Consider the following 27,824-nt stretch of genomic DNA (forward strand, 5'->3'; position numbering starts at 1 on the left):
TACGAGAAAACCAAAAACGCAGAATCGTAGAGAACGACCATATCTTTTAGACTGCAGAATTTGAATAAGATCGTATTATTATTATAGCCAGCATCAAGAAAACAATTTCATTTTTTCTCGCCCCGTCTCTCTCTAACACACACGTAGCATAGGCGGCTTTGCTTAGAGTAAACATTAGCGCCTAGATCTCAGATACTATAAAAGCTAGAGCAACCAAATTTGGTATCCACACTCCTAATATATCGGACCGAGACGAGTTTGTTTTAAAATTTCGCCACACCCCTTCCGCCCCGCAAAGGATGAAAATCTGTGGCATCCACAATTTTAAAGATACGAGAAAACCAAAAACGCAGAATCGTAGAGAACGACCATATCTTTTAGACTGCAGAATTTGAATAAGATCGTATTATTTATTATAGCCAGCATCAAGAAAAACAATTTCATTTTTTTCTCGCCCCGTCTCTCTCTAACACAACACGTAGCATAGGCGGCTTTGCTTAGAGTAAAACATTAGCGCCTAGATCTCAGATACTATAAAAGCTAGAGCAACCAAATTTGGTATCCACACTCCTAATATATCGGACCGAGACGAGTTTGTTTTAAAATTTCGCCACACCCCCTTCCGCCCCCGCAAAGGATGAAAATCTGTGGCATCCACAATTTTAAAAGATACGAGAAAACCAAAAACGCAGAATCGTAGAGAACGACCATATCTTTTAGACTGCAGAATTTGAATAAGATCGTATTATTATTATAGCCAGCATCAAGAAAACAATTTCATTTTTTCTCGCCCCGTCTCTCTCTAACACACACGTAGCATAGGCGGCTTTGCTTAGAGTAAAACATTAGCGCCTAGATCTCAGAGACTATAAAAGCTAGAGCAACCAAATTTGGTATCCACACTCCTAATATATCGCAGCGCCGACGTCACGCTCAGACTGATTTTCTGTCTGTCTCGCACGCACTCTTTGTCGTGTCGTTTAATATTAGCGGCGTCTGCCGAGGAGAGCCATACTGACTTAGTATCGGGTATAACTGTAGAGTTGCGGTGTCCGCAGCAACTCACAACGTTCCCCCTCGTTAAACCCGATACTCAAAATGAGTATTGGGGTATATTAGATTTGTGGTTTCGTGTCCAAATTTCGCCACACCCCCTTCCGCCCCGCAAAGGACGAAAATCTGGGGCATCCACAAATCTCAGAGACTATTAAGGCTAGAGTAACCAAATTTGGTATCCGCACTTCTGTTAGATCTCACTATAAAACGTTTATCTCAGAATTTCGCCCCACCCCCTTCGCCCCCACAAAGGACGAAAATCTGTTGCATCCTCATATTGCACATTCGTGAAAACTAAAACGCAGAATCATAGATAATGACCATATCTATCATATTGCTGAATCTGGATCAGATCGGATCATTTTTGTAGCCAAAAGCAAGAAATCAATTTTCTGTGGCTACGCAGCGCCCGACGTCACGCTCAGACTGATTTTCTGTCTCTCTCGCACGCACTCTTTGTCGTGTCGTTTAAGATTAGCGGCGTCTGCCGGAGGAGAGCCATACTGACTTAGTATCGGGTATAAATGTAGAGTTGCGGTGTCCGCAGCAACTCACAACGTTCCACCTCGTTATACCCGATACTCAAAATGAGTATTGGGGTATATTAGATTTGTGGTAAAAGTGGATGTGTGTAACGTCCAGAAGGAATCGTTTCCGACCCCATAAAGTATATATATTTCTTGATCAGCATCAATAGCCGAGTCGATTGAGCCATGTCTGTCTGTCCGTCTGTCCGTCCGTCCGTCTGTCCGTCTGTCCGTCCCTATTAGCGCCTAGTGCTCAAAGACTATAAGAGCTAGAGCAACGATGTTTTGGATCCAGACTTCTGTGATGTCACTGCTACAAAAATATTTCAAAACTTCGCGCCCGCCCACTTACGCCCCCACAAAGGACGAAAATCTGTGGCATCCACAATTTTAAAGATACGAGAAAACCAAAAAACGCAGAATCGTAGACTGCAGAATTTGAATAAGATCGTATTATTATTATAGCCAGCATCAAGAAAACAATTTCATTTTTTCTCGCCCCGTCTCTCTCTAACACACACGTAGCATAGGCGGCTTTGCTTAGAGTAAAACATTAGCGCCTAGATCTCAGATACTATAAAAGCTAGAGCAACCAAATTTGGTATCCACACTCCTAATATATCGGACCGAGACGAGTTTGTTTTAAAATTTCGCCACACCCCCTTCCGCCCCCGCAAAGGATGAAAATCTGTGGCATCCACAATTTTAAAGATACGAGAAAACCAAAAACGCAGAATCGTAGAGAACGACCATATCTTTTAGACTGCAGAATTTGAATAAGATCGTATTATTATTATAGCCAGCATCAAGAAAACAATTTCATTTTTTCTCGCCCCGTCTCTCTCTAACACACACGTAGCATAGGCGGCTTTGCTTAGAGTAAAACATTAGCGCCTAGATCTCAGAGACTATAAAAGCTAGAGCAACCAAATTTGGTATCCACACTCCTAAATATATCGCAGCGCCCGACGTCACGCTCAGACTGATTTTCTGTCTCTCTCGCACGCACTCTTTGTCGTGTCGTTTAAGATTAGCGGCGTCTGCCGGAGGAGAGCCATACTGACTTAGTATCGGGTATAAATGTAGAGTTGCGGTGTCCGCAGCAACTCACAACGTTCCACCTCGTTATACCCGATACTCAAAATGAGTATTGGGGTATATTAGATTTGTGGTAAAAGTGGATGTGTGTAACGTCCAGAAGGAATCGTTTCCGACCCCATAAAGTATATATATTCTTGATCAGCATCAATAGCCGAGTCGATTGAGCCATGTCTGTCTGTCCGTCTGTCCGTCCGTCCGTCTGTCCGTCTGTCCGTCCCTATTAGCGCCTAGTGCTCAAAGACTATAAGAGCTAGAGCAACGATTTTTTGGATCCAGACTTCTGTGATATGTCACTGCTACAAAAATATTTCAAAACTTCGCCCCGCCCACTTACGCCCCCACAAAGGACGAAAATCTGGGGCATCCACAATTTTAAAGATACGAGAAAACCAAAAACGCAGAATCGTAGAGAACGACCATATCTTTTAGACTGCAGAATTTGAATAAGATCGTATTATTATTATAGCCAGCATCAAGAAAACAATTTCATTTTTTCTCGCCCCGTCTCTCTCTAACACACACGTAGCATAGCCGGCTTTGCTTAGAGTAAAACATTAGCGCCTAGATCTCAGATACTATAAAAGCTAGAGCAACCAAATTTGGTATCCACACTCCTGTGATATCGGACCTTGACCGTTTCGTGTCCAAATTTCGCCACACCCCCTTCCGCCCCCGCAAAGGACGAAAATCTGGGGCATGCACAAATCTCAGAGACTATTAAGGCTAGAGTAACCAAATTTGGTATCCGCACTTCTGTTAGATCTCACTATAAAACGTATATCTCAGAATTTCGCCCGCCCCCACAAAGGACGAAAATCTGTTGCATCCACAATATTGCACTTTCGAGAAAACTAAAAACGCAGAATCATAGATAATGACCATATCTATCATATTGCTGAATCTGGATCAGATCGGATCATTTTTGTAGCCAAAAGCAAGAAATCAATTTTCTGTGGCTACGCAGCGCCCGACGTCACGCTCAGACTGATTTTCTGTCTCTCTCGCACGCACTCTTTGTCGTGTCGTTTAAGATTAGCGGCGTCTGCCGGAGGAGAGCCATACTGACTTAGTATCGGGTATAAATGTAGAGTTGCGGTGTCCGCAGCAACTCACAACGTTCCACCTCGTTATACCCGATACTCAAAATGAGTATTGGGGTATATTAGATTTGTGGTAAAAGTGGATGTGTGTAACGTCCAGAAGGAATCGTTTCCGACCCCATAAAGTATATATATTCTTGATCAGCATCAATAGCCGAGTCGATTGAGCCATGTCTGTCTGTCCGTCTGTCCGTCCGTCCGTCTGTCCGTCTGTCCGTCCCTATTAGCGCCTAGTGCTCAAAGACTATAAGAGCTAGAGCAACGATGTTTTGGATCCAGACTTCTGTGATATGTCACTGCTACAAAAATATTTCAAAACTTCGCCCCGCCCACTTACGCCCCCACAAAGGACGAAAATCTGTGGCATCCACAATTTTAAAGATACGAGAAAACCAAAAACGCAGAATCGTAGACTGCAGAATTTGAATAAGATCGTATTATTATTATAGCCAGCATCAAGAAAACAATTTCATTTTTTCTCGCCCCGTCTCTCTCTAACACACACGTAGCATAGCCGGCTTTGCTTTGAGTAAAACATTAGCGCCTAGATCTCAGATACTATAAAAGCTAGAGCAACCAAATTTGGTATCCACACTCCTAATATATCGGACCGAGACGAGTTTGTTTTAAAATTTCGCCACACCCCCTTCCGCCCCCGCAAAGGATGAAAATCTGGGGATATTCACAAATCTCAGAGACTATTAAGGCTAGAGTAACCAAATTTGGTATCCGCACTCCTGTTAGATCTCACTTTAAAACTTATATCTCAAAATTTCGGCCCACCCCCTTCCGCCCCCACAAAGGACGAAAATCTGTTGCATCCACAATATTGAGGATACGAGAAAACTAAAAACGCAGAATCATAGATAATGATCATATATATCAGATTGCTGAATCTGGATCAGATCAGATCATTTTTATAGCCAAAAGGAACAAATCAATTTGCACTGGCAACGCAGCCCCGACGTCACGATCAGACTGATTTTCTGTCTCTCTCGCACGCACTCTTTGTCGTGTCGTTCAAATTAGCGGCGTCTGCCGGAGTGGCTCTCTCTCCTACTGACTTAGTATCGGGTATAACTGTAGAGTTGCGGTGTCCGCTGCAACTCACAACGTTCCCCATCGTTTTTATACCCGATACTCGAAATGAGTATTGGGGTATATTAGATTTGTGGTAAAAGTGGATGTGTGTAACGTCCAAAAGGAATCGTTTCCGACCCCATAAAGTATATATATTCTGGATCAGCATAAATAGCCGAGTCGATTGAGCCATGTCTGTCTGTCTGTCTGTCCGTCTGTCCGTCCGTCCGTCCGTCCGTCTGTCCGTCCCCTTCAGCGCCTAGTGCTCAAAGACTATAAGATCTAGAGCAACGATGTTTTGGATCCAGACTTCTGTGATATGTCACTGCTACAAGTATATTTCAAAACTTCGCCCCGCCCACTTCCGCCCCTACAAAGGACGAAAATCTGTGGCATCTACATTTTTAAAGATACGATAAAACCAAAAACGCAGAATCGTAGAGGATGACTATATGTTCTAGAGTGTAAAATCTCAACCAGATCGTATAATTATTATAGCCAGAATCAAGAAAACAATTTCATTCTTTCTCGCTCTGTCTCTCTCTAACACACAGGTTTCATGGTCGGCTTTGCCAATTGCAAAATATGAGTTCAAGGATCTCAGAACCTATAAGATCCAGAGCAACCAAATTTGGTATCCACACTCCTGTGATATCGGGCCTTGACCGTTTCGTGTCCAAGTTTCGCCACACCCCCTTCCGCCCCCGCAAAGGACGAAAATCTGGGGCATCCACAAATCTCAGAGACTATTAAGGCTAGAGTAACCAAATTTGGTATCCGCACTTCTGTTAGATCTCACTATAAAACGTATATCTCAGAATTTCGACCCACCCCCTTCCGCCCCCACAAAGGACGAAAATCTGTTGCATCCACAATATGGCACATTCGAGAAAACTAAAAACGCAGAATCATAGATAATGACCATATCTATCATATTGCTGAATCTGGATCAGATCGGATCATTTTTGTAGCCAAAAGCAAGAAATCAATTTTCTGTGGCTACGCAGCGCCCGACGTCACGCTCAGACTGATTTTCTGTCTCTCTCGCACGCACTCTTTGTCGTGTCGTTTAAGATTAGCGGCGTCTGCCGGAGGAGAGCCATACTGACTTAGTATCGGGTATAAATGTAGAGTTGCGGTGTCCGCAGCAACTCACAACGTTCCACCTCGTTATACCCGATACTCAAAATGAGTATTGGGGTATATTAGATTTGTGGTAAAAGTGGATGTGTGTAACGTCCAGAAGGAATCGTTTCCGACCCCATAAAGTATACATATTCTTGATCAGCATCAATAGCCGAGTCGATTGAGCCATGTCTGTCTGTCCGTCTGTCCGTCCGTCCGTCTGTCCGTCCCTATTAGCGCCTAGTGCTCAAAGACTATAAGAGCTAGAGCAACGATGTTCTGGATCCAGACTTCTGTGATATGTCACTGCTACAAAAATATTTCAAAACTTAGACCCGCCCACTTACGCCCCCACAAAGGACGAAAATCTGTGGCATCCACAATTTTAAAGATACGAGAAAACCAAAAACGCAGAATCGTAGAGAATAATCATATCTTGTAGACTGCAGAATTTGAATAAGATCGTATTATTATTATAGCCAGCATCAAGAAAACAATTTCATTTTTTCTCGCCCCGTCTCTCTCTAACACACACGTAGCATAGCCGGCTTTGCTTAGAGTAAAACATTAGCGCCTAGATCTCAGATACTATAAAAGCTAGAGCAACCAAATTTGGTATCCACACTCCTAATATATCGGACCGAGACGAGTTTGTTTTAAAATTTCGTCACACCCCCTTCCGCCCCCGCAAAGGATGAAAATCTGGGGATATTCACAAATCTCAGAGACTATTAAGGCTAGAGTAACCAAATTTGGTATCCGCACTCCGGTAAGATCTCACTATAAAACGCATTTCTCAAAATTTCGCCCCACCCCCTTCCGCCTACACAAAGGACGAAAATCTGTTGCATGCACAATATTGTAGATTCGAGAAAACTAAAAACGCAAAATCATAGATAACGACCATATCTGTCTGACTGCTGAATCTGGATCAGATCAGATCATTTTTATAGCCAACAGAAACAAATCAATTTGCAGTGGCTACGCAGCGCCCGACGTCACGCTCAGACTGATTTTCTGTCTGTCTCGCACGCACTCTTTGTCGTGTCGTTTAATATTAGCGGCGTCTGCCGAGGAGAGCCATACTGACTTAGTATCGGGTATAACTGTAGAGTTGCGGTGTCCGCACCAACTCACAACGTTCCCCCTCGTTATACCCGATACTCAAAACGAGTATTGGGGTATATTAGATTTGTGGTAAAAGTGGATGTGTGTAACGTCCAGAAGGAATCGTTTCCGACCCCATAAAGTATATATATTCTGGATCAGCATAAATAGCCGAGTCGATTGAGCCCTGTCTGTCTGTCTGTCTGTCCGTCTGTCCGTCTGTCCGTCCGTCCGTCCGTCCGTCTGTCCGTCCCCTTCAGCGCCTAGTGCTCAAAGACTATAAGATCTAGAGCAACGATGTTTTGGATCCAGACTTCTGTGGTATGTCACTGCTACAAGTATATTTCAAAACTTCGCCCCGCCCACTTCCGCTCCTATAAAGGACGAAAATCTGTGGCATCTACATTTTTAAAGATACGATAAAACCAAAAACGCAGAATCGTAGAGGATGACTATATGTTCTAGAGTGTAAAATCTCAACCAGATCGTATAATTATTATAGCCAGAATCAAGAAAACAATTTCATTCTTTCTCGCTCTGTCTCTCTCTAACACACAGGTTTCATGGTCGGTTTTGCCAATTGCAAAATATGAGTTCAAGGATCTCAGAACCTATAAGAGCCAGAGCAACCAAATTTGGTATCCACACTCCTGTGATATATGACCTTGACCGTTTCCTGTCCAAATTTCGCCACACCCCCTTCCGCCCCCGCAAGGGACGAAAATCTGGGGCCTCCACAAATCTCAGAGACTATTAAGGCTAGAGTAACCAAATTTGGTATCCGCACTTCTGTTAGATCTCACTATAAAACGTATATCTCAGAATTTCGCCCCACCCCCTTCCGCCCCCACAAAGGACGAAAATCTGTTGCATCCACAATATTGCACATTCGAGAAAACTAAAACGCAGAATCATAGATAATGACCATATCTATCATATTGCTGAATCTGGATCAGATCGGATCATTTTTGTAGCCAAAAGCAAGAAATCAATTTTCTGTGGCTACGCAGCGCCCGACGTCACGCTCAGACTGATTTTCTGTCTCTCTCGCACGCACTCTTTGTCGTGTCGTTTAAGATTAGCGGCGTCTGCCGGAGGAGAGCCATACTGACTTAGTATCGGGTATAAATGTAGAGTTGCGGTGTCCGCAGCAACTCACAACGTTCCACCTCGTTATACCCGATACTCAAAATGAGTATTGGGGTATATTAGATTTGTGGTAAAAGTGGATGTGTGTAACGTCCAGAAGGAATCGTTTCCGACCCCATAAAGTATATATATTCTTGATCAGCATCAATAGCCGAGTCGATTGAGCCATGTCTGTCTGTCCGTCTGTCCGTCCGTCCGTCTGTCCGTCTGTCCGTTCCTATTAGCGCCTAGTGCTCAAAGACTATAAGAGCTAGAGCAACGATGTTTTGGATCCAGACTTCTGTGATGTCACTGCTACAAAAATATTTCAAAACTTCGCCCCGCCCACTTACGCCCCCACAAAGGACGAAAATCTGTGGCATCCACAATTTTAAAGATACGAGAAAACCAAAAACGCAGAATCGTAGAGAACGACCATATCTTTTAGACTGCAGAATTTGAATAAGATCGTATTATTATTATAGCCAGCATCAAGAAAACAATTTCATTTTTTCTCGCCCCGTCTCTCTCTAACACACACGTAGCATAGCCGGCTTTGCTTAGAGTAAAACATTAGCGCCTAGATCTCAGAGACTATAAAAGCTAGAGCAACCAAATTTGGTATCCACACTCCTAATATATCGGACCGAGACGAGTTTGTTTTAAAATTTCGCCACACCCCCTTCCGCCCCCGCAAAGGATGAAAATCTGGGGCATCCACAAATCTCAGAGACTATTAAGGCTAGAGTAACCAAATTTGGTATCCGCACTTCTGTTAGATCTCACTATAAAACGTATATCTCAGAATTTCGCCCCACCCCCTTCCGCCCCCACAAAGGACGAAAATCTGTTGCATCCACAATATTGCACATTCGAGAAAACTAAAACGCAGAATCATAGATAATGACCATATCTATCATATTGCTGAATCTGGATCAGATCGGATCATTTTTGTAGCCAAAAGCAAGAAATCAATTTTCTGTGGCTACGCAGCGCCCGACGTCACGCTCAGACTGATTTTCTGTCTCTCTCGCACGCACTCTTTGTCGTGTCGTTTAAGATTAGCGGCGTCTGCCGGAGGAGAGCCATACTGACTTAGTATCGGGTATAAATGTAGAGTTGCGGTGTCCGCAGCAACTCACAACGTTCCACCTAGTTATACCCGATACTCAAAATGAGTATTGGGGTATATTAGATTTGTGGTAAAAGTGGATGTGTGTAACGTCCAGAAGGAATCGTTTCCGACCCCATAAAGTATATATATTCTTGACCAGCATCAATAGCCGAGTCGATTGAGCCATGTCTGTCTGTCCGTCTGTCCGTCCGTCCGTCTGTCCGTCTGTCCGTTCCTATTAGCGCCTAGTGCTCAAAGACTATAAGAGCTAGAGCAACGATGTTTTGGATCCAGACTTCTGTGATGTCACTGCTACAAAAATATTTCAAAACTTCGCCCCGCCCACTTACGCCCCCACAAAGGACGAAAATCTGTGGCATCCACAATTTTAAAGATACGAGAAAACCAAAAACGCAGAATCGTAGAGAACGACCATATCTTTTAGACTGCAGAATTTGAATAAGATGGTATTATTATTATAGCCAGCATCAAGAAAACAATTTCATTTTTTCTCGCCCCGTCTCTCTCTAACACACACGTAGCATAGCCGGCTTTGCTTAGAGTAAAACATTAGCGCCTAGATCTCAGATACTATAAAAGCTAGAGCAATCAAATTTGGTATCCACACTCCTAATATATCGGACCGAGACGAGTTTGTTTTAAAATTTCGCCACACCCCCTTCCGCCCCCGCAAAGGATGAAAATCTGGGGATATTCACAAATCTCAGAGACTATTAAGGCTAGAGTAACCAAATTTGGTATCCGCACTCCTGTTAGATCTCACTTTAAAATGTATATCTCAAAATTTCGCCCCACCCCCTTCCGCCCCCACAAAGGACGAAAATCTGTTGCATCCACAATATTGCACATTCGAGAAAACTAAAAACGCAGAATCATAGATAATGACCATATCTATCATATTGCTGAATCTGGATCAGATCAGATCATTTTTATAGCCAACAGAAACAAATCAATTTGCAGTGGCTACGCAGCGCCCGACGTCACGCTCAGACTGATTTTCTGTCTGTCTCGCACGCACTCTTTGTCGTGTCGTTTAATATTAGCGGCGTCTGCCGAGGAGAGCCATACTGACTTAGTATCGGGTATAACTGTAGAGTTGCGGTGTCCGCAGCAACTCACAACGTTCCCCCTCGTTATACCCGATACCCAAAACGAGTATTGGGGTATATTAGATTTGTGGTAAAAGTGGATGTGTGTAACGTCCAGAAGGAATCGTTTCCGACCCCATAAAGTATATATATTCTGGATCAGCATAAATAGCCGAGTCGATTGAGCCCTGTCTGTCTGTCTGTCTGTCCGTCTGTCCGTCTGTCCGTCCGTCCGTCCGTGCGTCTGTCCGTCCCCTTCAGCGCCTAGTGCTCAAAGACTATAAGATCTAGAGCAACGATGTTTTGGATCCAGACTTCTGTGATATGTCACTGCTACAAGTATATTTCAAAATTCCGCCCCGCCCACTTCCGCCCCTACAAAGGACGAAAATCTGTGGCATCTACATTTTTAAAGATACGATAAAACCAAAAACGCAGAATCGTAGAGGATGACTATATGTTCTAGAGTGTAAAATCTCAACCAGATCGTATAATTATTATAGCCAGAATCAAGAAAACAATTTCATTCTTTCTCGCTCTGTCTCTCTCTAACACACAGGTTTCATGGTCGGTTTTGCCAATTGCAAAATATGAGTTCAAGGATCTCAGAACCTATAAGAGCCAGAGCAACCAAATTTGGTATCCACACTCCTGTGATATCGGACCTTGACCGTTTCGTGTCCAAATTTCGCCACACCCCCTTCCGCCCCCGCAAAGGACGAAAATCTGGGTCATCCACAAATCTCAGAGACTATTAAGGCTAGAGTAACCAAATTTGGTATCCGCACTTCTGTTAGATCTCACTATAAAACGTATATCTCAGAATTTCGCCCGCCCCCACAAAGGACGAAAATCTGTTGCATCCACAATATTGCACATTCGAGAAAACTAAAAACGCAGAATCATAGATAATGACCATATCTATCATATTGCTGAATCTGGATCAGATCGGATCATTTTTGTAGCCAAAAGCAAGAAATCAATTTTCTGTGGCTACGCAGCGCCCGACGTCACGCTCAGACTGATTTTCTGTCTCTCTCGCACGCACTCTTTGTCGTGTCGTTTAAGATTAGCGGCGTCTGCCGGAGGAGAGCCATACTGACTTAGTATCGGGTATAAATGTAGAGTTGCGGTGTCCGCAGCAACTCACAACGTTCCACCTCGTTATACCCGATACTCAAAATGAGTATTGGGGTATATTAGATTTGTGGTAAAAGTGGATGTGTGTAACGTCCAGAAGGAATCGTTTCCGACCCCATAAAGTATATATATTCTTGATCAGCATCAATAGCCGAGTCGATTGAGCCATGTCTGTCTGTCCGTCTGTCCGTCCGTCCGTCTGTCCGTCTGTCCGTCCCTATTAGCGCCTAGTGCTCAAAGACTATAAGAGCTAGAGCAACGATGTTTTGGATCCAGACTTCTGTGATATGTCACTGCTACAAAAATATTTCAAAACTTCGCCCCGCCCACTTACGCCCCACAAAGGACGAAAATCTGTGGCATCCACAATTTCGACGATACGAGAAAACTAAAAACGCAGAATCGTAGAAGATGACTATATCTTCTAGAGTGCAAAATCTGAACCAGATCGTATAATTATTATAGCCAGAATCAAGAAAACAATTTCATTTTTTCTCGCCCTGTCTCTCTTTAACACACACGTAGCATAGCCGGCTTTGCTTAGAGTAAAACATTAGCGCCTAGATCTCAGAGACTATAAAAGCTAGAGCTACCAAATTTGGTATCCACACTCCTAATATATCGGACCGAGACGAGTTTGTTTCAAAATTTCGCCACCCCCCCTTCCGCCACCGAAAAGGATGAAAATCTGGGGATATTCAAAAATCTCAGAGACTATTAAGGCTAGAGTAACCAAATTTGGTATCCGCACTCCTGTTAGATCTCACTTTAAAACGTATATCTCAAAATTTCGCCCCACCCCCTTCCGCCCCACAAAGGTCGAAAATCTGTTGCATCCACAATATTGAGGATACGAGAAAACTAAAAACGCAGAATCATAGATAATGATCATATATATCAGATTGCTGAATCTGGATCAGATCAGATCATTTTTATAGCCAATAGGAACAAATCAATTTGCAGTGGCTACGCAGCGCCCGACGTCACGCTCAGACTGATTTTCTGTCACTCTCGCACGCACTCTTTGTCGTGTCGTTCAATATTAGCGGCGTCTGCCGAAGGAGAGCCATACTGACTAAGTATCGGGTATAACTGTAGAGTCGCGGTGTCCGTAGCAACTCACAACGTTCCCCCTCGTTATACCCGATACTCAAAACGAGTATTGGGGTATATTAGATTTGTGGTAAAAGTGGATGTGTGTAACGTCCAGAAGGAATCGTTTCCGACCCCATAAAGTATATATATTCTGGATCAGCATAAATAGCCGAGTCGATTGAGCCCTGTCTGTCTGTCTGTCTGTCCGTCTGTCCGTCTGTCCGTCCGTCCGTCCGTCCGTCTGTCCGTCCCCTTCAGCGCCTAGTGCTCAAAGACTATAAGATCTAGAGCAACGATGTTTTGGATCCAGACTTCTGTGGTATGTCACTGCTACAAGTATATTTCAAAACTTCGCCCCGCCCACTTCCGCTCCTACAAAGGACGAAAATCTGTGGCATCTACATTTTTAAAGATACGATAAAACCAAAAACGCAGAATCGTAGAGGATGACTATATGTTCTAGAGTGTAAAGTCTCAACCAGATCGTATAATTATTATAGCCAGAATCAAGAAAACAATTTCATTCTTTCTCGCTCTGTCTCTCTCTAACACACAGGTTTCATGGTCGGTTTTGCCAATTGCAAAATATGAGTTCAAGGATCTCAGAACCTATAAGAGCCAGAGCAACCAAATTTGGTATCCCCACTCCTGTGATATATGACCTTGACCGTTTCGTGTCCAAATTTCCCCGCAACCCCTTCCGCCCCCGCAAAGGACGAAAATCTGGGGCATCCACAAATCTCAGAGACTATTAAGGCTAGAGTAACCAAATTTGGTATCCGCACTTCTGTTAGATCTCACTATAAAACGTATATCTCAGAATTTCGCCCCACCCCCTTCCGCCCCCACAAAGGACGAAAATCTGTTGCATCCACAATATTGCACATTCGAGAAAACTAAAACGCAGAATCATAGATAATGACCGTATCTATCATATTGCTGAATCTGGATCAGATCGGATCATTTTGGTAGCCAAAAGCAAGAAATCAATTTTCTGTGGCTACGCAGCGCCCGACGTCACGCTCAGACTGATTTTCTGTCTCTCTCGCACGCACTCTTTGTCGTGTCGTTTAAGATTAGCGGCGTCTGCCGGAGGAGAGCCATACTGACTTAGTATCGGGTATAAATGTAGAGTTGCGGTGTCCGCAGCAACTCACAACGTTCCACCTAGTTATACCCGATACTCAAAATGAGTATTGGGGTATATTAGATTTGTGGTAAAAGTGGAAGTGTGTAACGTCCAGAAGGAATCGTTTCCGACCCCATAAAGTATATATATTCTTGACCAGCATCAATAGCCGAGTCGATTGAGCCATGTCTGTCTGTCCGTCTGTCCGTCCGTCCGTCTGTCCGTCTGTCCGTTCCTATTAGCGCCTAGTGCTCAAAGACTATAAGAGCTAGAGCAACGATGTTTTGGATCCAGACTTCTGTGATGTCACTGCTACAAAAATATTTCAAAACTTCGCCCCGCCCACTTACGCCCCCACAAAGGACGAAAATCTGTGGCATCCACAATTTTAAAGATACGAGAAAACCAAAAACGCAGAATCGTAGAGAACGACCATATCTTTTAGACTGCAGAATTTGAATAAGATCGTATTATTATTATAGCCAGCATCAAGAAAACAATTTCATTTTTTCTCGCCCCGTCTCTCTCTAACACACACGTAGCATAGCCGGCTTTGCTTAGAGTAAAACATTAGCGCCTAGATCTCAGATACTATAAAAGCTAGAGCAACCAAATTTGGTATCCACACTCCTAATATATCGGACCGAGACGAGGTTGAATTAAAATTTCGCCACACCCCCTTCCGCCCCCGCAAAGGATGAAAATCTGGGGATATTCACAAATCTCAGAGACTATTAAGGCTAGAGTAACCAAATTTGGTATCCGCACTCCTGTTAGATCTCACTTTAAAACGTATATCTCAAAATTTCGCCCCACCCCCTTCCGCCCCCACAAAGGACGAAAATCTGTTGCATCCACAATATTGCACATTCGAGAAAACTAAAAACGCAGAATCATAGATAATGACCATATCTATCATATTGCTGAATCTGGATCAGATCAGATCATTTTTATAGCCAACAGAAACAAATCAATTTGCAGTGGCTACGCAGCGCCCGACGTCACGCTCAGACTGATTTTCTGTCTGTCTCGCACGCACTCTTTGTCGTGTCGTTTAATATTAGCGGCGTCTGCCGAGGAGAGCCATACTGACTTAGTATCGGGTATAACTGTAGAGTTGCGGTGTCCGCAGCAACTCACAACGTTCCCCCTCGTTATACCCGATACTCAAAACGAGTATTGGGGTATATTAGATTTGTGACCCATAAAGTATATATATTCTGGATCAGCATAAATAGCCGAGTCGATTGAGCCCTGTCTGTCTGTCTGTCTGTCCGTCTGTCCGTCTGTCCGTCCGTCCGTCCGTGCGTCTGTCCGTCCCCTTCAGCGCCTAGTGCTCAAAGACTATAAGATCTAGAGCAACGATGTTTTGGATCCAGACTTCTGTGATATGTCACTGCTACAAGTATATTTCAAAACTTCGCCCCGCCCACTTCCGCCTCTACAAAGGACGAAAATCTGTGGCATCTACATTTTTAAAGATACGATAAATCCTAAAACGCAGAATCGTAGAGGATGACTATATGTTCTAGAGTGTAAAATCTCAACCAGATCGTATAATTATTATAGCCAGAATCAAGAAAACAATTTCATTCTTTCTCGCTCTGTCTCTCTCTAACACACAGGTTTCATGGTCGGCTTTGCCAATTGCAAAATATGAGTTCAAGGATCTCAGAACCTATAAGAGCCAGAGCAACCAAATTTGGTATCCACACTCCTGTGATATCGGACCTTGACCGTTTCGTGTCCAAATTTCGCCACACCCCCTTCCGCCCCCGCAAAGGACGAAAATCTGGGGCATCCACAAATCTCAGAGACTATTAAGGCTAGAGTAACCAAATTTGGTATCCGCACTTCTGTTAGATCTCACTATAAAACGTATATCTCAGAATTTCGCTCCACCCCCTTCCGCCCCCACAAAGGACGAAAATCTGTTGCATCCACAATATTGCACATTCGGGAAAACTAAAAACGCAGAATCATAGATAATGACCATATCTATCATATTGCTGAATCTGGATCAGATCGGATCATTTTTGTAGCCAAAAGCAAGAAATCAATTTTCTGTGGCTACGCAGCGCCCGACGTCACGCTCAGACTGATTTTCTGTCTCTCTCGCACGCACTCTTTGTCGTGTCGTTTAAGATTAGCGGCGTCTGCCGGAGGAGAGCCATACTGACTTAGTATCGGGTATAAATGTAGAGTTGCGGTGTCCGCAGCAACTCACAACGTTCCACCTCGTCATACCCGATACTCAAAATGAGTATTGGGGTATATTAGATTTGTGGTAAAAGTGGATGTGTGTAACGTCCAGAAGGAATCGTTTCCGACCCCATAAAGTATATATATTCTTGATCAGCATCAATAGCCGAGTCGATTGAGCCATGTCTGTCTGTCCGTCTGTCCGCAGAATCGTAGAGAACGACCATATCTTTTAGACTGCAGAATTTGAATAAGATCGTATTATTATTATAGCCAGCATCAAGAAAACAATTTCATTTTTTCTCGCCCCGTCTCTCTCTAACACACACGTAGCATAGCCGGCTTTGCTTAGAGTAAAACATTAGCGCCTAGATCTCAGATACTATAAAAGCTAGAGCAACCAAATTTGGTATCCACACTCCTAATATATCGGACCGAGACGAGTTTGTTTTAAAATTTCGCCACACCCCCTTCCGATCCCGCAAAGGATGAAAATCTGGGGATATTCACAAATCTCAGAGACTATTAAGGCTAGAGTAACCAAATTTGGTATCCGCACTCCTGTTAGATCTCACTTTAAAACGTATATCTCAAAATTTCGCCCCACCCCCTTCCGCCCCCACAAAGGACGAAAATCTGTTGCATCCACAATATTGAGGATACGAGAAAACTAAAAACGCAGAATCATAGATAATGATCATATAAATCAGATTGCTGAATCTGGATCAGATCAGATCATTTTTATAGCCAAAAGGAACAAATCAATTTGCACTGGCTACGCAGCCCCGACGTCACGATCAGACTGATTTTCTGTCTCTCTCGCACGCACTCTTTGTCGTGTCGTTCAAATTAGCGGCGTCTGCCGGAGTGGCTCTTTCTCCTACTGACTTAGTATCGGGTATAACTGTAGAGTTGCGGTGTCCGCTGCAACTCACAACGTTCCCCATCGTTTTTATACCCGATACTCAAAATGAGTATTGGGGTATATTAGATTTGTGGTAAAAGTAGATGTGTGTAACGTCCAAAAGGAATCGTTTTCGACCCCATAAAGTATATATATTCTTGATCAGCATCAATAGCCGAGTCGATTGAGCCATGTCTGTCTGTCTGTCCTTAAGCGCCTAGTGCTCAAAGACTATAAGAGCGAGAGCAACGATGTTTTGGATCCAGACTTCTGTGATATGTCACTGCTACAAGAATATTTCAAAACTTTGCCCCGCCCACTTCCGCCCCCACAAAGGACGAAAATCTGTGGCATCCACAATTTCGACGATACGAGAAAACTAAAAACGCAGAAAGATGACTATATCTTCTAGAGTGCAAAATCTGAACCAGATCGTATAATTATTATAGCCAGAATCAAGAAAACAATTTCATTTTTTCTCGCCCTGTCTCTCTTTAACACACACGTAGCATAGCCGGCTTTGCTTAGAGTAAAACATTAGCGCCTAGATCTCAGAGACTATAAAAGCTAGAGCTACCAAATTTGGTATCCACACTCCTAATATATCAGACCGAGACGAGTTTGTTTCAAAATTTCGCCACCCCCCCTTCCGCCCACGAAAAGGATGAAAATCTGGGGATATTCAAAAATCTCAGAGACTATTAAGGCTAGAGTAACCAAATTTGGTATCCGCACTTCTGTTAGATCTTACTATAAAACGTGTATCTCTAAGTTTCGCCCCACCCCCTTCCGCCCACACAAAGGACGAAAATCTGTGCCGTCCACAATATTGCACATTCGAGAAAACTAAAAACGCAGAATCATAGATAATGACCATATCTATCAGATTGCTTAATCTGGATCAGATCAGATCATTTTTATAGCTAATAGGAACAAATCAATTTGCAGTGGCTACGCAGCGCCCGACGTCACGCTCAGACTGATTTTCTGTCACTCTCGCACGCACTCTTTGTCGTGTCGTTCAATATTAGCGGCGTCTGCCGAAGGAGAGCCATACTGACTAAGTATCGGGTATAACTGTAGAGTTGCGGTGTCCGTAGCAACTCACAACGTTCCCCCTCGTTATACCCGATACTCAAAATGAGTATTGGGGTATATTAGATTTGTGGTAAAAGTGGATGTGTGTAACGTCCAGAAGGAATCGTTTCCGACCCCATAAAGTATATATATTCTTGATCAGCATCAATAGCCGAGTCGATTGAGCCCTGTCTGTCTGTCCGTCTGTCCGTCCGTCCGTCCGTCCGTCCGTCCGTCCGTCCGTCCCCTTCAGCGCCTAGTGCTCAAAGACTATAAGAGCTAGAGCAACGATGTTTTGGATCCAGACTTCTGTGATATGTCACTGCTACAAAAATATTTCAAAACTTCGCCCCGCCTACTTCCGCCCCCACAAAGGACGAAAATCTGTGGCATCCACATTTTTAAAGATACGATAAAACCAAAAACGCAGAATCGTAGAGGATGACTATATGTTCTAGAGTGTAAAATCTCAACCAGATCGTATAATTATTATAGCCAGAATCAAGAAAACAATTTCATTCTTTCTCGCTCTGTCTCTCTCTAACACACAGGTTTCATGGTCGGCTTTGCCAATTGCAAAATATGAGTTCAAGGATCTCAGAACCTATAAGAGCCAGAGCAACCAAATTTGGTATCCACACTCCTGTGATATCGGACCTTGACCGTTTCGTGTCCAAATTTCGCCACACCCCCTTCCGCCCCCGCAAAGGACGAAAATCTGGGGCATCCACAAATCTCAGAGACTATTAAGGCTAGAGTAACCAAATTTGGTATCCGCACTTCTGTTAGATCTCACTATAAAACGTATATCTCAGAATTTCGCCCCACCCTTTTCCGCCCCCACAAAGGACGAAAATCTGTTACATCCACAATATTGCACATTCGAGAACACTAAAATGAAAACTAATGACCATATCTATCAGATTGCTGAATCTGGACCAGATCAGATAATTTTTATAGCCAAAAGGAACAAATCAATTTGCACTGGCTACGCAGCCCCCGACGTCACGCTAAGACTGATTTTCTGTCTCTCTCGCACGCACTCCTTGTCGTGTCGTTTAATATTAGCGGCGTCTGCCGGAGGAGAGCCATACTGACTTAGTATCGGGTATAACTGTAGAGTTGCGGTCTCCGCAGCAACTCACAATGTTCCCCCTCGTTTTTGTTTTGTTTTTGTGTATAATTGTTTGAAGAAGAGTACTGAAATTTGTTTTCAGTCTGCGGTATATGTAGTATGTGTGAAGACAGCGGTTTTATGTGTGGCACATGCAGCATCGCCGGAAATCGGAGTCGGCTCATTATACGCATCGGATTGAATTCCAATTTGCTCTAATCTATGCCTCGGATGGAGTGATGCAATATCTTGGCGAGATTGCGATCAGACGCCACCTGCAGCCTTGAATGCGTGACGTATCTCTCGGAAACTACTGGGAGATCAAGATCAGATGAGATCAGATCAACCTTAGCTTCATTTATCTAAGGGAGCTCGATAGAGGAGTATTTGGTACAGGAGCTAAAGATTGGGCTTAGTTTTGGTTTATTCAGGAAACAAAATCAATTCAAACTCTCTCCGGACTCTGACTCAAACAGGAAGAAAGAGTTAAAGGTTCATCCCCATCTCCATCTCTGTCCTTCCACACTCAACTCACCGTTGTTTCCGTTGCCCATGTTGAGCATTTCCAGTTTCAGCTGTTGACTGTTTTTGGTGCCTAGCACAGGAACGACGGCGCCGGCGGAAGCCGCTGTCGGGATCGCGGCGGCGGCAGCCTCAACGGCAACGGAAGCTTCATCCGCGGCGCAGGAATCCCCATTTTGATGGCTGCCATTTTGTTCACTGGCTTGGGGCTTCATTTTGTTGGATTGTTTGATTGGAATTGGCTCTGGATAGTAGTAACTAAACGATATATGTAGGTGTGATTTGATTTGGCTTTTTAGCGTATACGGCTAGGATGGATCACAATGATTGTTGGAAAACGAACTAAGAATTGAATTGTTAATTATTTTGATTTATTTATCGGCTAGTGTTCAGTGTCGCGCTCCTTTCCTTAGCATCTACCCGACTAAACGGCCAATGATTTAGTTATAACCTTTTTATTATGAAACGAGGGGGAACGTTGTGAGTTGCTGCGTACAACGCAACTCTACAGTTATACCCGATACTAAGTCAGTATGGCTCTCCTGCGGCAGACGCCGCTAATATTGAACCACACGACAAAGAGTGCGTGCGAGAGAGACAGAAAATCAGTCTGAGCGTGACGTCGGGCGCTGCGTGGCCACTGCAAATTGATTTCTTGCTTTTGGCTACAAAAATGATCCGATCTGATCCAGATTCAGCAATCTGATAGATATAGTCATTATCTATGATTCTGCGTTTTTAGTTTTCTCGAATGTGCAATATTGTGGATGCAACAGATTTTCGTCCTTTGTGGGGGCGGAAGGGGGTGGAGCGAAATTCTGAGATATACGTTTTATAGTGAGATCTAACAGAAGTGCGGATACCAAATTTGGTTACTCTAGCCTTAATAGTCTCTGAGATTTGTGGATGCCCCAGATTTTCGTCCTTTGCGGGGGCGGAAGGGGGTGTGGCGAAATTTGGACACGAAACGGTCAAGGCCCGATATCACAGGAGTGTGGATACCAAATTTGGTTGCTCTGGATCTTATAGGTTCTGAGATCCTTGAACTCATATTTTGCAATTGGCAAAGCCGACCATGAAACCTGTGTGTTAGAGAGAGACAGAGCGAGAAAGAATGAAATTGTTTTCTTGATTCTGGCTATAATAATTATACGATCTGGTTGAGACTTTACACTCTAGAACATATAGTCATCCTCTACGATTCTGCGTTTTTGGTTTTATCGTATCTTTAAAAATGTGGATGCCACAGATTTTCGTCCTTTGTGGGGGCGGAAGTGGGCGGGGCAAAGTTTTGAAATATTTTTGTAGCAGTGACATATCACAGATGTCTGGATCCAAAACATCGTTGCTCTAGCTCTTATAGTCTTTGAGCACTAGGCGCTGAAGGGGACGGACGGACGGACGGACGGACGGACGCACGGACGGACGGACAGACAGACAGGGCTCAATCGACTCGGCTATTGATGCTGATCAAGAATATATATACTTTATGGGGTCGGAAACGATTCCTTCTGGACGTTACACACATCCACTTTTACCACAAATCTAATATACCCCAATACTCATTTTGAGTATCGGGTATAAAAATCTAAAGTTCTTTTGTCGGAGAGCAAGCGCGTGCGAGAGTGAGCGCGAATGCGAGTGGAGTGCCATGCCAGTAAGTATTATCTCACTTTTGCGGTTGTTTTGTATTCAAGCTTCGCTCTGCTCTGCTCTGAGTTCGGCCGTTCGTGTCTGTTTGCAAAAGCTTTCGATTTGGTTCTCCCCGACAAGCTCCCAGTACGAAGCGCCCGCCCCCCGCCACACGAGGACTTCAGGAAATGAGAGTGTTTCTTTCTTTGCTTTCGGATGGGAAAAGTTTCAGTTTCTGTTTCACGAATTTAAATTCAATTAAAAACAGTTCTGACCTGACAGACAAAAAGACAGAAAAAACACACATACTCATTAAGCAAACGTGCAGTACTGAAATAATGCATTGATAACCTGGAACCCGACTGGAACCGCATTATTAACGACTCACACTGGCAATTATGGATAAATAATGCATAAAATAAACAAAATTTGTTCGGTGATCCCACGCGGTTCAAACTACGGCTGATTACCAGCCCCCCTAAAACTAAATTATAGCGGGATCATGTCTGAAATCAACTTAAACGCCAACTTTGCTGGCCAGTGTACGTGTAATGGCTTTTACAATAAATGCAGTTTATAGATTGTTTTTTCCTCGCCTTAGTCTTAGTTTCCATCAATGATAATACAAATACAAATTGAGCCACTGCAAATTGATTTGTTCCTATTGGCTATAAAAATGATCTGATCTGATCCAGATCGGAAGGGGGTGGGGCGAAATTTTGAGATACACGTTTTATAGTAAGATCTAACAGGAGTGCGGATACCAAATTTGGTTACTCTAGCCTTAACAGTCTCGGAGATTTTTGGATATCCCCAGATTTTCGACCTTTGCGGGGGCGGAAGGGGGTGTGGCGAAATTTTGAAACAAACTCGTCTGGGTCCGATATATTAGGAGTGTGGATACCAAATTTGGTTGCTCTAGCTTTTGCAGTCTCTGAGATCTAGGCGCTAATGTTTTACTCTAAGCAAAGCCGCCTATGCTACGTGTGTGTTAGAGAGAGACAGGGCGAGAAAAAATGAAATTGTTTTCTTGATGCTGGCTATAGTAATAATACGATCCAATTCAGATTCCGCAGTCTTAAAGATATGGTCATTCTCTACAATTCTACGTTTTTGGTTTTCTCATATCTTAAAAATTGTGGATGCCACAGATTTTCGTCCTTTGTGGGGGCGGAAGTGGGCGGTGCGAAGTTTTGAAATATTTTTGTAGCAGTGACATATCACAGAAGTCTGGATCCAAAACATCGTTGCTCTAGCTCTTATAGTCTTTGAGCACTAGGCGCTGAAGGGGACGGACAGACGGACGGACAGACGGACGGACGGACGGACAGACGGACGGACGGACGGACGGACAGACAGACAGACAGGGCTCAATCGACTCGGCTATTGATGCTGATCAAGAATATATATACTTTATGGGGTCGGAAACGATTCCTTCTGGACGTTACACACATCCACTTTTACCACAAATCTAATATACTCCAATACTCATTTTGAGTCTCGGGTATAAAAAGAGAAGCAAAGCAAAGCTGTCGGTGCGCATGCGCTGGCGCCGTTTCGCCAGCTTGGTTCAGGTTGCAGAAGCTGTCGACCAGATGCTCCTGTATCCATTTGGGCAGACGGGAGCGCTTGTCCTGGCGCGAGAAGCGCTTGTCCGCAAAGATCATGATGCCATAGTCCGTCTTCCCGCGCAACGCCCGACCCACACATTGCGCTGCATGCCGCATCGCATCAAAGGTCAGAAAGTCGTTCTCACGTATCTGAAACTGATCGCGCAGGTAGTCGAGGCGGGCCTTGAGAATGCGCGACTGCGTGTACACATAGGGGATGCCGAACATGAGCACAGCGGGATAATGATGGTCGAAATCCACACCGTCCGAGACCTTGCCACGCGCCACAGCCAGCAGCACGGCGCCGCGACCACAATCGCAGGCCTGAAAAACAGTTCGAGAACGCATGAGAGCATGAAAGGCCATTGGAAATATGGAAAAACAAACTAAGCACATGAGTTGGATCTACGACAGATCTTTGATACCAATGATCCAACCAATGCCACAGCACCCCTCTATGCAAGGGTATGGATGAATATGAGAGCGAGGCAAGTGTGTCAAGCTCAGTGGAGGAGAAGCCATATCAGTAGCATACATTGATCTCACCTTAACATAGTTCATCAAAGCATAGCTGGTCTCGGCATTGTCCTGGGTCTCGATGAATAGCAGTTTGTAGCGCAGCAGGGTGTCGACAATGCCCTGATCGTACCAGGAGTCCACAACGGACTCCAGGTACAGATATGAGGTAAAGAAACAGACAACGCCATCGGGAACTGTTTTAGCCACCTCCACCAGCAGCTGACCGTAGTTCCGGATGACATCTGTATCTTCCCGAGTCTCGAACTTGGAGGAAATAGTCACCTGATCGTTGCCTTTGGATACAATCTGTGGAATATCAGCAGGTAGTAAATTTTTGTTTTATTGGTAATAAGGCTGTCAGCTATCACCATGGGGAGAAGGCGGGGACGAACCAGTGTCATGGTGAAGCTGCTCATGACCACGGGATCAAAGTCGAGTATCTTCGGGTACATGTCCATCGAAGACAGGGTGCCTGAGGTGATGACAACGGTTTGAAAGCGGAAGAAAACCGGAGCCATGGCAATGAAGGAGTCCAGACAACTGAAGTGCAGTATTGGATTCGATACGGTGGGTGTCTTATCGTCAAAGGGCTCTATGATAATGGTGAAACCCTTGGTGTAGGTGGAAACTAGTGGCAAAATGTGTGATCTATAAATAAAGAAGACTTTATATGTGATAGGCAGCGCAACTCCTAATTCGAATAATAACCCACCAGAGTCAGCGCTCCGTACTCCGTCATGTCGGTAATCTCGAGAGTGCGCAGCAGACTGGACAGGCGTTCGGCACAAAAGCGCAACGGCTTGCGTTCAATGCATATGTTAGCGGATATATCCTTGAGGAAGCCGGCTGGGGACTCCTGCACCACGTGATGGACGCGCAGTCGCGTTTTAATGAACTCAATGAAGCGATGCAGAAAGCTGAGAAAGTGGTCCGCATTGCGTATGTTGCCAGGTACCACCTCGGTCAGCTCATCGTTGGGCAGAACAGGATTGGCCATAATCATGTCCGTCTCTCGTTGGACGCTGGCATCTTTCAGGCCCTGTACCATCCGCTGGTACTCTTCGTTGAGACGGTTTGTGTCCTCTTCTCGAATGCTGAAAGAAACATTAAGGTAGAGTAGGGAAAGGAATAGAGGGGTCGGATTGGGCCTCACTCCTGCACCAATTTGGTCAGCTGATTTAACGCGTTCGTACTGCGCTCCACTGTACGTCTGTTTATCTTTACACTCATCGAATCAATGCAAACGTTGTCGATGTTGTGGGCCTCATCGAAGACCACACAGGACTCTCGCGTCATTTCCTTGGATACAACCTGCGCGATCTTCGGATCCAGCAGATAATGATAGCTGTACACCACAATTTGGGCATGGGAAATCTAGCAAGAAATATGTTGAACCAATGCTAGAAAATGCTACATTACTGTTTTGTTCACTCACGGCATAGCGGGCCAAGAAGTAGGGACACCAGTTGCGCGAGCGTCCATATTCCTTGAGATCATCCAGGCTGTAGATGCCAATGGGCAGGGTGGACTCCTTGCCCTCCAGACTGAAGCCCGCAAAGTACTGCAAGTCAATAAATAACAACGCGATTATGGCATACAGGTGTACTCCACTTACAGATGGGCGTATCGGTGTCCAACTCATGCTTATCGCGTATGTAGCTGGCCGTGAGGCCATAGCATTTCCCGTCCACAGCCTTGCCCTCGCGCTCCTTGCTTACCTCCGGATGGATGCACAAGTTCTTGCGAGAGCTCAGCACCAGGCCGGTCATGGCGGGCGGCTTCACACATTCCCGCTCATAGTAGACCATCAGATTCTGCAGCTCGGCTATTACTTTCTCGATTTCGGGCACTGTGCGGGAGCAGTAAATTAGCTTGCGAATCGTCTCTGGATGCTCTATCATGTAAGCCACAATCAGCGAGAGCAGTCTTGCCGTCTTGCCCGTGCCCGAGGGCATCTCCAACAGGCAGTGCCCCTTGGCGTCCAGGGTTCGCTTGAGTTCCAGCATGTACGCATACTGTTCCGTTACTGTAGCCGTTAATACTAATCCTAAGGGTTGGATTTCCAATGGTTTTAGCAACAGTTTAGTTCAGTTAATCACAAATTTACTTCATGTTCCTGCTATTTCGATTCAATTTTCAATTTTTCAAACTAATGGTAGCCGCATGCCGGCTCAGCTGCTCGATAACGTCAACAATCAAAAATATCGATGAATCGATACTTTGCATCGATATTTTATTCCTGTATCGATATGGGATTGTGCTATTGAGGAACTGCCACCATCTGCGATCACTGTCGCGTGATTTATCGAAGCACTGCCATCTCTAAGAAAGTATAATGATATTTACAAATTTTTTGAAAAAGAAAACATCAGCGCTGCGTTATCGATACTATCGCATGTATCACATATGTAACATATGTTACTATGTGATACATGCGATAGTATCGATAACGCCTCTCATTTAATTTTCAATTGTACAAAGTACAACACAACAAGGCAAAACTTCCCATCTCTAAGAAAATATAATGATATTTACAAATTCTTTGAAAAAGAAAACATCAGCGCGTACCAAACACTAATTGACTTAATCGACGAAATTGATGTAAAGCTATAAACAGTACTCCAACATCTTCTATTCTTTGACTTGGCAATTTCCACCTTCAAAAGGCGGGCGGCCAAATAATCCCACGCTACTCAAGGGTAGCAGGAGAACTTAAAACATAAAAAAAAAACACATTTAACAATAATTAAGCGAAAAGTTGAATCGAAGTCGTTTTTCCACACACAATCAATCACTCACAGTCTGAACATGGACGATCTGAACCCTTTGGCGGGCACAGCTCACCTCCTGGAAGAAGTAGACAGTGAGTGGCTCCGGCCGTTTGTTTGGATGACAATGAAATGTCTCAATTACAGAGAAACTGATGGTGCTCCTGCGAGATGGTCGTACCCTGATTGGCTACCTACGATCGGTGGATCAGTTTGCCAACTTGGTTTTGCAGCGCACCATTGAGAGGATACATGTGGGCAATCAATATGGCGACATTCCACGTGGAGTATTTATAATCCGAGGGGAAAATGTTGTCCTATTGGGTGAAATTGTGAGTGAACGAATCCAAACTTCCAAATAATTAATACCCCGGATCTTGTAACATCCCCAAAACAGGATCGTGAAATGGAACAGAAGCTGCCGCTCAAAGAGATATCTGTGGACGAAATACTGGATGCCCAACGACGCGAGCAGGAGCAGCGGCAAGAGAAGCATCGTCTGGTGTCTAAGGCACTCAAGGAGCGCGGCCTAGCCGTCAACGCGGAATTAATCAATGAGGATTTCTGCTAGAAAATAAAAAAGAAGGAACTAAAGTAAATAGATTAAGCTTCAAATGATTTTTCGTCACTTTGTATATTTGTACTGCATTAAAAACTATTTTAAAACCTATACATCAATTGCTATGTAACCTGTTCACCCCGACCCTGGTCTCGAGCCCGATACCACGCCTCGTCTCTCCTCCTCGAGCATAATGTATTTCTCCAGTATTTGGAACATCTCCACCTTGGCCTTGATCTTGTGCACCCGCGACAGCTGCCGCAGATAGGCAGCCACAGATTTACAGAAGTAATCGTCCTCGGTCTCTGTCATTGTTGGCATGGCCATAATCGGAGCTAGTGACTCTTGGGAAAGATGCTTCCGTTCTTGACTCATGCTGGGCATGCAGACCATGTAGTTGATGTCGCCCTGGGTGGGGTGGTCTGCGTCATCGGCGTGAGGAGAGGTTGTGGTCGTTGAGTCCATTGTCTTGTGCTCATCCCCAATGAAGTCTTCCTCGAAACTCTCCTGCTCGGGCTCTTGACCATCATCGGCCTCCACTAGCACAGAGTACGTCTCGGAGTGCGATGTCTGCACTTCTAGCTTAGTATCGTAATTGTGCTCATCGGTCTCCTCGTAAACATGCGAATCCTCAATCAGGGTGTCCGTTTCGGTCGACATCTTCATTAGTTTGTTTCTCCTCATGTCCACTTTGAGCCAACCAGTAGGTGTCTGATCTCTTCTGTTGCGCTCGCGCCGCTTTCTTACAAATTGTCGCAGAAAATCCATTTGTTTGAAGAAATCATTGCGGCCGAATTCGCTGGTAGGATGGAGACGCATCTGTTTTAGCTCCCGCGAATAGCGATCTCGTAAACAGGTCCAACGCCGTCGAGCATCTATAGTAGAAATTCTCAACGTTTCTGCCACTTTCGCCCAGTCCTCCTCTTTGCGCTGCGAGAGCCGAAAAGAGGGGAGCTGCGGATCATACAGCGAGGGCGTTTCTCTTATAGTCTGTATCAGCTGGATATCCGATGCGTCCAGGGGTCGATGGTTGGAACTCATGGCTTTAAAATAATATTTACAATTTTTTTAATGCGTTTACAGTGTTTTCGTTTTGGTTAGTGATG

General features: G+C 44.4%; 3 protein-coding genes and 1 pseudogene across 3 annotated transcripts in view; 1 reads left to right on the forward strand and 3 right to left on the reverse strand.

Moving 5' to 3' along the window:
• Nucleotides 1–19,860, reverse strand: part of LOC117194053 (GTP cyclohydrolase 1) — a 156,875-nt gene extending 137,015 nt beyond the window's left edge. The window contains exon 1 of the mRNA XM_033398697.1: nucleotides 19,644–19,860. Coding sequence (XP_033254588.1) covers nucleotides 19,644–19,845 — 202 coding nt within the window. The 5' untranslated portion in view covers nucleotides 19,846–19,860. The remainder of the gene's footprint in view (nucleotides 1–19,643) is intronic.
• Nucleotides 19,861–19,938: 78 nt separating this feature from the next.
• LOC117193816 lies at nucleotides 19,939–25,432 on the reverse strand (annotated as a pseudogene).
• Nucleotides 25,433–25,973: 541 nt separating this feature from the next.
• LOC117193467 (U6 snRNA-associated Sm-like protein LSm1) lies at nucleotides 25,974–26,829 on the forward strand. Its single transcript, XM_033398227.1, has 3 exons — nucleotides 25,974–26,254; nucleotides 26,307–26,491; nucleotides 26,557–26,829. The coding sequence occupies exons 1-3, from the start codon at nucleotides 26,200–26,202 to the stop codon at nucleotides 26,728–26,730; spliced, it is 414 nt and encodes a 137-aa protein (XP_033254118.1). The 5' UTR covers nucleotides 25,974–26,199; the 3' UTR covers nucleotides 26,731–26,829.
• On the reverse strand, nucleotides 26,775–27,824 carry LOC117193466. The gene has a single exon (XM_033398226.1). It carries the CDS (start codon nucleotides 27,757–27,759, stop codon nucleotides 26,854–26,856), a length of 906 nt encoding a protein of 301 aa, XP_033254117.1. The 5' UTR covers nucleotides 27,760–27,824; the 3' UTR covers nucleotides 26,775–26,853.

The sequence above is a fragment of the Drosophila miranda genome, assembly GCF_003369915.1.
Source record: "Drosophila miranda strain MSH22 chromosome Y unlocalized genomic scaffold, D.miranda_PacBio2.1 Contig_Y2_pilon, whole genome shotgun sequence".
Taxonomy (NCBI): domain Eukaryota; kingdom Metazoa; phylum Arthropoda; class Insecta; order Diptera; family Drosophilidae; genus Drosophila; species Drosophila miranda.

Excerpts from the sequence above, each read along its gene's own strand:
- LOC117193466 (XM_033398226.1), bottom strand. The coding sequence starts at position 27,759 with ATGAGTTCCAACCATCGACCCCTGGACGCATCGGATATCCAGCTGATA.
- LOC117193467 (XM_033398227.1), top strand. The coding sequence starts at position 26,200 with ATGGACGATCTGAACCCTTTGGCGGGCACAGCTCACCTCCTGGAAGAA. Across the intron at positions 26,255-26,306 it reads CCTCCTGGAAGAAGTAGACA|AGAAACTGATGGTGCTCCTG; the intron begins GTGAGTGGCTCC and ends TCTCAATTACAG. Across the intron at positions 26,492-26,556 it reads TTGTCCTATTGGGTGAAATT|GATCGTGAAATGGAACAGAA; the intron begins GTGAGTGAACGA and ends TCCCCAAAACAG.